Source organism: Pollicipes pollicipes, unplaced genomic scaffold (assembly GCF_011947565.3).
Source record: "Pollicipes pollicipes isolate AB1234 unplaced genomic scaffold, Ppol_2.1 Scaffold_7231;HRSCAF=8579_pilon_pilon_pilon, whole genome shotgun sequence".
NCBI classification, from domain to species: Eukaryota; Metazoa; Arthropoda; class Thecostraca; order Pollicipedomorpha; family Pollicipedidae; genus Pollicipes; species Pollicipes pollicipes.
In genome coordinates, this window is record NW_023597034.1 from 3,260,918 (window position 1) to 3,271,428 (window position 10,511).

Genomic DNA, 10,511 nt, shown 5'->3' on the forward strand with positions numbered 1-10,511 from the left:
TCTGGGAATTGTTTGTCCGCTGCTGACATATTGGCAGCCAGAACTAGGCAGATGGTTGCTGTTGTCAAGTGTTCCTCATTCTTCATGGTCCATCCCTCTCTGAACGCGTCTCCCTTTCTGTCATTTCGGGCCTTGGTACCGACACCGATGTTTAACAACGGACCAGCAAATTCACCGTAGGAGTTTTAGTCGCGGCTGCTCAGGCGCAACCGGCACGTTGATGGCACGGGCCCTGAGGTACAGGCACTCACGCCTGTGTTGCACTGAACGGGGCTTTGGATATCATCTGGAGAAGACAACAGGCAACTACCGCCACCTATCTTCGACGTCGCAGAAGAGAGCGAAAAGCGCGGCACTATGGCGAGGATTGGGAGCGTGAAGTTTTTCGTTTCGTAGTGACTCGGTTGGTGTATAGCTCATGCTGCAACCTTGAGCCTCTGTTGCCGTGGTCCCGGTCCTTGGCCCGCGAGGAGCAAAGAGCACACTGGATGCTCGGGCGAGTGTTCGTGCCGGACTGTAGCGTGGAGCGTCAGGCTGTCGCGTGGGTCATCGGACTGGTGCATGAGTCGTGTCTGCATATACAATTTGGACCTCCCAACATTTCAACCGGAGCAGGTAAGTTCATCCCCTCGGCAACAATCAAGTGTCCGCGTCAGGGGCGTACTTCCATCATGCTTCCTGGGATATGTACCCACCCTTCACCATATGTATCACTGTATTAACGTGCGCGTGAATGAATGTTCACTTAAAAATTCATGAGACACAAAAAATGAGATTAAGATAATGCCACGTCTCACGTCAAGTCACAATTTTCGTGAAAAAAATCACTTTCAGCGAATAGGCTTTAGTTGTGCCCTCCTTTCCCTTCGACATGCTTCACACGTCCCTCCCCCGCCCGTGGTCCGCCCAATACTCTGCAGCAATCACGTGCAGTTTCGTTGGTAATGCAATACCAATGACAGCCACTGACATCTAAAATCCGTTTCGACTCTGGCCAGTGGCAGAGCCAGGGAGGAAGGTGGAGAAATCGGTCACATGGGGCCGCTCAGTCGGGCAGCCTCCTCTTCATTGCTCCGTCGTGCGCTTTTTTATTCAGAGTAGTTTTCAGGATCGGAATGCTATTCTTATGTCACCAGACCCGCTTCTAAGTCTTAGAAGGCCTTCAGAACACCCTTCGGACGTCCCAAACTGTCAAAAAAAAAAATGCTGAGCCTTCTGCCCGCAAGGGGCTTATGCCACTTCCAACGGGCGTGGCCCCAGAAGTACCCCTTAACCAGAGGCTCAGGCTGAGGTCAGCCAACTAAACGTCTCTCAAGTCCAGATTCGTCTTGGGGTGAAACCACGGAGGCGCGCGTTGAGAGCAGGATGATTATGCAACTCGAGTCTGAACAACGCAAACTTTTCATTTCTCTCAAGTCAATATTCTTCTCACGGCAACGTTTTTTTTGTTTGTTTTTTTGTAACATGCGCACTCCCCCTCCCCCCTCCCCACACACCATCCCGACGGCGGCGGCACGCACCTACCCACCCTCCCCTCTCCCGGAGCGCGTCGTAACGCGACAAGCCGTTGCTATGGAAACCAGCCGTTGGCGAATGACGTGTGACGTAGCTAGCCAAACGTGTGACGTCAGCAATCGCAGCGGCACGCTGGGCGGCTGTCGTCGCGCGCCGGCGGCCGTCGCGGTAACGCGAGACGTCGCCTTGGGAAACTGGGCTGTAAGGTTGCGCTCCACATTTGTATCGGGTTTTGAACTGAAATGTCCGTCTTGACGATCATTGCAGTGCACTTCACAGCCCTGCCCTTCTAAGGACATGAAACCTAGTTTCTGAGCTAAACGTCCGCGAAGACGTGTAGACTATTTCGGGGAGACTATTCCAAGGTTACCCAGGCATCCACGACACCATAATGACGTTAGTCAAATCATGCCATGCCACTGGCTATGCGGCGATCAAAGCCAACAAAAATACGTTTGTCGAGTCGCTCCGATCTGGCATTCATGAGCATGATTTCCAGATAAAACGGCCGTCAATTTGCTCTAAAAAAATGTTGTGCAAGGTAAAACGACGTGGCCAAGCAATGACGTATTGAGGAGCACGTTTGCTAAGCGGAGAAATTGCGTTGCCTACAACAGCCTTTTCACTTAAAAGTATAACAATAGTTACAAGTGAGTTTATTTCATTGTATCTGATGTTTGCTTCAATATCTTCAAATGTCGAACATTCCTTTAAAAGTAATCCGTCGACTAGTATAAAGGACACCAGCACAATGAATGCTTGTGATTGGCACAGCAGGAGACAGGGGCCAGTTGCACAGAAGCGCACTGGTTGAAGTTTGAGCTAGTGCGCCACTATGCACCATGCGATAATCCGTTTCCCAAAGCCACAGTACGCCTAGAAAAGAGCCACCGTGGTAAGCGCCATAGGGGAGAATAAAAGCCAAAGGATAACCATTCGCTGAAATCGCGGGATAATAACAGGGTTCGGGCTTTCGTAACGGTTATTAAACAAACATTTTGGCAAATTGTGTCGCAAATATTACAGAACTCACAGGCTGGAGAAATCAGGCAAATGAAATATATTACTTGCATAATGGTGAGCAGGGAATCCAAGAGATTTCCTCCGTAGGAGCGGCTAGTGGAAATTCTGAGCTTTTCATGATTTCGAGAAAACTGGTATTGCCGCTCAAATCGGATGCGTCTGATGCAGCGATAAGAGAAAAGCACAAAAAATGAACTATGAACCTTAATACGAGCTATCGGAACTAATTCAGTAGGTCAAGTCATTGATGAGAGAGAGCGGGAATCCGCGGGATTTCTGACGGTGGAAATCACACTTCACACGGAGGTTGGTGTGAAGGGGCAGAATGAATGGCGGAAACAAAATTTACCCCTGTGCTTTGCTAAGTGTATCAACATGAAAAGAAAGGGCCCATGTGACCTTTATGTTCACATTCTACTGTGAGCCTAGCACTATGTTTGAAAGTTAAGAAATAGTACAAGAGAAATATTGGTGCTATTGGTCTACAAAGTTAGTGCTGTGGTAAGCAAGAAAGCATGAATATTGCTGGTAGGGCTGGTAGAATATACTCCAAGCCTGATTTGACAGAAAAATATCCAGGGCACCAAATCTACATGTGTAAGAACTCCTTACAGCCTTGAGGATTTGACTTCTTTCACTTTTATACTTTCCTTATCCTTGCAGTGCAGCAATAAGTCTCCCCAAAATGGGAAAAATTAAGATCATTCAGCAAAAGCCATAACCCAGAAAAACTAGGCTGCATTTATCATAGGGAAAAAGCATAAAAATGGAGCAAAAAAGTTGAAGCTGACATGGCTGCTGACTAGAGAAGCAACTTGGTATAGCATGACATTTCACACACAAAGATGCAATAAAGTGGGAGTCCTGGGGTCCCATGGCTTCCCATTTGGGAACCTCGCATAGGCTTATTGGAATCTGGATTATGATGCATGTACATTAACGGTATTGCTGTACCATGGGTTCTAGCTCCACACCTTTGAATGCATGGTCATCAATGCAAACATATTGACAGTGATAATCAGCATGCACATTGGCACAGAGCCAATATGTGCTGATACTGCCCCATTATGTATGGGGACAGTTCCATGTACTATTAAAGGTATCTTGAATAGCACACTTAAATTGACCTGACCTTGACATACATGTTGGGAATGTTCCCTAACAGGTTAAGTCCACCAAAAATGCCACCACCAGCATTCATCTGCGACCAGCTCAGTTATGGCAATTGAATTTGAGTCTGAAATTGGGCTTTCCTTCTTGGGATGCATGGAACATGAAAAAAATCTTGCCACCGAACGAATTGATGAGGATGTTTTAATTTTTCGGTGATAACTTGTAAAGATAACGTACACTAGAGAATAAAAACAAGTCGAGAAAGTCATGGATAAAGCATGGTGAGTTCACCAAACACCGTAACAGCAACAAACCATACCTGTTTCGGAACATCCAGACTACAATCATCCATGGTAACGGCAAGCGAGTCTTCCCCAGGCTCCACCAAGGTCGTCAAGCCAACGTTTTGTGATAGTGCTCACAGTAGCTTACATTTGCACCATCAGCTAGCACCCACAGCATTTGTATCACGACCAGCTATCAACTGCGCTCACTGTCCGACCACCAACCGCACGCCCGACCAGGCCACCCTGGGGCTGGCCCCTGTCATCGACAAGGCTGCTGCCGGGTCACGTTTTCCAAGCGGGCGACATGTGAGTTTTTGTAGTCATGTTCGTCGTAAGCAAAATTAAAAATGAAAAGCTCTCTATTTTGTAGTTGAAACAGCTATGTGTATTTCCAACAAAATTTTCTCATTCGATTATAATTTTCAAAGAAAAAAATATGAGTCCCATATTGAGGAGCCTCACGATTTTTAGATATTGTGAAATGAACGACGAACGCTTCACAACACCGTTGTAATGCATCTAAATCCCAGTAATCTCCTCCGCGGACAAAATGAATTGGTCATCCAGAATGTCCACTTCCATCACCAAAATACCAACGCTGATCACGAGATGAATAAATGAGCTGAAAAGACCGATTTAGCACCAGAAAGGCCGTACCACACCAATGGTGCCCACCGCGATCTGGTATAGTAAACCTCCCAGACATCATGGTCAGGGCGTCCGATTACACGTGGAAGGTTATGAACAATCAACAAAATGGTTTAAACCGTAACAAAAGAAAAGCTTTTTGCCCTTCGTAGCTGGATTTTTGTCAGCTCCTGGCGATCCCAACCCACCCGTGGCGGTTTGTGGGCTCAAGTCGCCATGTACGCACTCGCAGGGGCACAGTCAGGATAATCAGAGACGAAGGGGGAGCGCAACCAAGCGAGATTTCATCACGTAGAGCTACTGGTGGAGTCGGGGAGGATCTCTGCATGCTCGATCTTGGCTGCGCCAATGCCTGCTCGCTATTTGACCTCTGATTTGGATGGTCTGCGGCCGGCGGCAGCATACCGCAGACCGCTGTCCAATGTCATGGAGGTCCAAGGGCGGGGGAATGTGTGGAGCGTTAGAGTACACTCAACTTTTTCCATTAAGTTTCGCCACAGAATTACAGTTTTACAAAAGGAAGGTAGAATTCTGGAGCACATACAACGATCTTGGTGAGATGTGACTTTGTGGGTGGAAATCTATACGAAAACGTTGAAGGGCATGGCAAGAGTAAGTCCGTTTTTTAATTCCATGAATCTCTGAATTGGGCACATTTGAATGCCAACACTGAGGTAGTCCGTCTTCTATGGAAATATTAGGCATGCATCATATTTTGGTTTGCCAGAGATTGGGATGAGGGCAAAGAACCAGCAAAATGCTTCAGGACAACTACCCTGTATAATATTATATCGTCTTATGGGATGGTTCACGCTTGCACGCCCAAGCGCGATTTAACCACCCTAAATCCTACAGCACTCAAAGCATGCATGCTTAATGCCGTTAGCTCAACACAGAAGCCTTGAACCCATAATGATCAAAATGATAATGTATACACAAAATGCAGCACAATATAAGGGATTGCTTGGTACATATGCAAGGGTACAGATTACGCCCCTGGTCAGGAAGTGCACCTGGTAAGATTGTCATGGGGTGTCGCTGTTGACGGCACGTTCCTTGCAGGTGGCCCTATAGTGTCGGCTTACTGACTGACCAGAGAGGAGGAGCGGCACGAGCACTAATGTGACCGACATTGCTGGTCGTGACGCAGTATTTGCACTGCGCCAGTTGCGTTCAGTTGACATGCATCCGAATATGGATTTTATCTGCCTACCGGACTACATCAAGAATCTTGAGCATGGTGGTAGCAAGGCACGGTAGCTGCGAGCGATCAACCCGTGTCGTGCGTCGGCTCCCTCCGTACCAGCATCACTCTCCAGAGCAGGACAACTCTCTAGACATTCCACGTCTGCCGTGAGGCTCTGGGTATGTTCTTTTCCTGGTACGCATCCAAGAGTATAGATATCCTGCCTCATCATTACCCTCAACCTTGTCCGCCATATTCCAAGGTAGAACAGACAAGTGAAGCAATAACTTACAGCAAACCTGCTGTTGGCACCTGTGGCCGAGCAAACGTCTCTTCGCGACAAATCAGGAATGAAAAGAGGACATTGTGGAAGAGTTCGCTGATGGGTTCTCCGCAGGTGGTTTTCCTCCAGCAATGGCTGGCGTATCCATGCAGATCCATCTGAAGCAGCAAGTACAAACCTTTGCTGTCAGGGCCGCAAGAAGGATCCATTTTGCTTGGAGACCACAAATTAGGAAGGATATTGGTAGTTTGGTTCAGAGGGACATAATCGAAGCGGTTAGTGGCAAGCCATTAGAATGGTGCCAGCCACTGGTGGTCGTTCCCAAGGCGTCGGGAGATCCTCGTGTCTACGTCGACCTCTCCAAGCTGAACTCCTTCGTCAAGCGATCACTGCACCCTCTCGTCACACCGAAGGGGACGGTGTCAGCAATACCTGCAGAGCGCCGCTGTTTCACGTCTGTGGACGCGGCGTCGGGTTACCGACGACTCCCATTGGACGCAGACCGCCGGTATCTCACCACTTTCATCACGCCGTGGGGTCGCTTTCGTTTCCTCAGGGCACCCGTGGGCCTCATTTCAACCAAAGGCGAGGTCTGCCGCAGGGGAGACATCGCTATCGAAGGTCTCAACAACATCGTCAAGGTGGCTGTCGACGTGCTGGTCTTCGACGAGAACTTTGAAGTCCACATTCAGCGGTTCCGAGTCCTTCTGCAGCGCTGCCGGGAGTAGAAGAGCATCTTGAAGAGGGAGAAATTCGTCTTCGCAGAAGCAGAAGTAGACTACTGCGGATATCAAGTATTCCATCGAGGCGCGAAAGCAAACCCGCCCAAGATGAGAGTTATCGCTGGTTTCCCGCACTCTCCAACATCACCGTATTGCGTTGATTCACGGGAATGGCTCAGCAGCTGACGAATTTCAGCTCTGACATCGCGTACACGCGATGCATGTGCGGCATGTGGCAGGCACGCTGTTCTCCGGTGACGAAGAGGCGCCAGAGCATCTCAAGAGCCTTCGATTTGAGGACCTCACCACAATGCCATCTAGCGACGCGGCATACCGAGGGCTGCTCTGTCACGGCCAGAAAGTCTGGCCGTCATCCAAACAGCTTCTGGACGTCGATCTGCAGCCATATTAAACGATCCGAGGAGACTTCTCTGCTGTGGACAGCCTCGCGCTGGAAAGCCCCATGATCGTCATACTGCTTGCTGCTAGACCCCAAATTCTTGGCAGCCTCCACGCGGCTTATCAGGGGACTAGGCGTATGAAGAGACGCGTCAGACAGCAGGTTGTCTGGTGGTCTAGATTCAAAAATCAAGAAACTGATGGACAGCTGTGAGGTCTGCCAGCTGCGCCGCCCGAACCAATGACTGCCTCTCCACCATCTTGCATCTTTGAGAAAGTTTCGGCAGACCTGTTCTTCCATGCTGATCATCATTTCCTAGTCTACATGGACAGAGCCTCGGATGGCCTGTCAGTTTTGCATTCCCCAGAGGAGACACTCGAGCCGGCCGGCTGATCCAGGTCATCAGAGAGGCATTCGCCGATCTCGGCATTCCAAACCGCTTCCGCTCCGATTGAGGTCCTCGGTTCTCCAGATGCGACGCCAAGAGATTCTTCAGACGTTGAGTAGTGAGGCTGGAACAATCAACGCCCCGACACGCACAGTCACATGGGCACGCTGGAGTCCTGGCCGTCAACGCGCTCATCCAGACGACGTGCCATGGCGGAGAACTCAACACCGATGCTTATTATGAAGGCCTTCTGGAACTTCGGAACACGCCCGGGCTGATGGTCGCTCCCAGCTCAGGTCGTTTACGACCATCCCTTCTGTTCCCATGTTCCTGCCGGTCGCCGCTTATTCTCTCATGAGTGGCAGCGCAGCTGACTGCGGCTCCGAAGCAGCAGCACTGAAGAGCACAGGTTTTAACCACTACTGCTGGACCGCCAAAACTCTGCCACCTCTGAGGGTCGGTACAGAGGCTCGCATGCAAGATCTCCGCAACAAGCTGTGGGATGCGTGGGAACCGCCATCGGCGATAGTCGCAGACGTGACTACTACATCAAGTCGCCCAGCGATAAAGTTCTCTGGGTGGAGAAATTGTTGTTTTCTTCTCCTGACTCTGCAGGGCCCTGATGAAGCTCAGGAGCGGTCGACCCCTTCACCTTGCCGACCTGCCCCCGGGGGCGGCGTCAGACGCAGTCAACTTGGCGGGCGGCGACCAGACCGTCTCCAGCTGTGACGACGTCATCGATTCGGTCGCCGCGGAGGGGGATGTGGCGTGTTCCTGCCCGGCTGGCCCGCCGGGACGTCCCGGCAGCCGCCGGATCGCCGCCTGGCGCCATGCGGCCCGTTGCCCGAGCCGTCGGTCAACCGACCGTGTGAAGGGCATCAGGGCCCTGTAAAACGCTGCTATTGGCTAGCGAACGGTGAGCGAGGTTATGTTGCGTGTGTGTGTCTAACTGTAAGGGTACAGTCGTCTTCATCAACTCTGTGAGATTGTGCCTCTGATCGACTGCTGTCTCCCGAGAGCACAGCAGTGAACTTCACGCGTTGGGTAAAGCCATGGATACTCACATGCAATGGGTAACAGCAGGGAGGCAGCCAGCGTTTTCTCAATTGCAGACCCTAACGCTCAATGAGTACGCATCACACCGATTTTTCACACCTATCGGGAGGCCGTTGTATTGAAAAACGAAAAAAAACGCTGTTGGCCATGGTTCCATTCTACCGACGACGCTTTGGACAATGCGGTGCACTCCACCGGACCTGGCCCACCCGACGCGTCATTGCACATCTTCGCAGCGGTTGATTTGTATGGCTGCACACTCCCGACGGTTCAGTTGGCTGTACATCGCGCCGGAGTGCGGAGGGCACATCGCTGTGCTGTCAGTCGTCTGGTCGCGATAGACGCAGGGCGCCTGGTCAGGCTGAAGATCTGGACTCCCCGCTCTGGGGCATGCTTGTCAAGCAGCGGTTTGAAGTTTGCCAGGAACGCACCCCACTGCTTGCCGGGTGAAAAATGCGTCGGAATGGCGTTCAGTCGGCAGTGACCACCAGCTGTAGTAGATGTTCTGTTACGTCACATGTTGAAGGTAGCAGAGACAAGTGCCAAAGAAATAGCCAAGGAAGCATGCTATGGTCGATGTAGTGCCGGGGCGCCACATCCGTTCGTTGGAGCTGATTCGGAGAGTTTGTGATCAATGCCGGGCTCATCCTCGTGCAGCATGCTGCAGTAAACATTGTCATGATCACCACCGACCGTGTACATTGTACGCTGTACAAGGCAGAGGTTCCATTTCCGCAATTCTTACGAGGCAGTCTTAACTACACACTAGCTGTCGGAATTCCCGCCGCAGCGCGCGTGCATACAGCGGGGCAGCCCTGATTTCTCGGGCACGGAGGCCAGAGGACTACTACGGCGGCGACCAGGGTCAAGGCCGTGCCCTCGGGGTGGACCAACAGGCTGAATATGCTGTCTAAGGCCGACTATTTCCGCGACCCCACCGCCGCAGGCGCTCGTTAACGCAGTGCTATTACCGGAGCAGGACAATCACCCTCCAATGGCCTCATCGCTTGAGTAGGAACCGATAAAACCTGCCAAAGTCGACCTTGCCCAAGAACCGCCCACCTACGCTTGGCACAAGAACTAGGCGACTGCACCACCGACGTGGTCAGAACGAATAGAGATGTCGACATGAAAGCCGCTTTTGGGCTGCATGACTACTGCCTGTATGATACACATTTTTGTGCTTTGAAGTTCGGAAAAATGTTGTTGGTATGGAAGTTGTATTCTCAACAGTGCAGTTTCACGATTAATCTATAAAAACCTAGCATTCTTTTCAGTCGGATATTGAGGCTCTGTGCGTCTCATTTCGTTCTATTTGATATGTTATCCATCGGCTACGTCAGAGTCAGCATCCACTACAGCCTGCAATTAGCCTTCAACATGGTTGAAATCCATGGAAAATGCGGCGCTGTCACGTGACGGCCTAAGCAGCCAATCACCACACTGCAAATTCGATCCAGCCACAGCTTGACCCACTCACTTTTTACTTCGAAGCTGTGATATGGGGTGAACAGCACAGGTAAGTTGGCGGTAGTCTAAATGGTTACGCCTCCACTACGTTTTCTCCCTCTGTCATGGCGGAATGTCTTGTGGGGACGCCATTATAATTTCGTTGGTTATCGGTGGTCAAGGCCGTAGTGCAGTAATCAATGTAACGATTATTTCATCATCATTCGAAGTTACAATCAGGTAAGGTCGATGGTATGCAGCTTTAGGTGTGTTGGTCGTATGCAGCTTCGGGAATAAAGTGTGTAAGTTGATGTGCGCGACTTTTGGACTGCCGCGGAAGATTCCGGCCGGTAGCCGAGGGTTCCGGCCAGCGAAATTATGGACTGCCGCGGAAGATTCCGGCCGGTAACCGAGGGTTCCGGCCAGTGAAATTATGGACTG

The 10,511-nt window shown here is 50.7% G+C and overlaps 1 protein-coding gene across 1 annotated transcript in view; it reads right to left on the minus strand.

Moving 5' to 3' along the window:
* Nucleotides 1–3,682, minus strand: part of per (period circadian regulator) — a gene marked incomplete at its 3' end in the record, with an annotated part of 29,309 nt that extends 25,627 nt beyond the window's left edge. Inside the window, 1 exon segment of the mRNA XM_037232843.1 lies at nt 3,671–3,682. Within this exon segment, the coding sequence (XP_037088738.1) occupies nt 3,671–3,682 (12 nt within the window).
* Nucleotides 3,683–10,511: the final 6,829 nt, after the last annotated feature.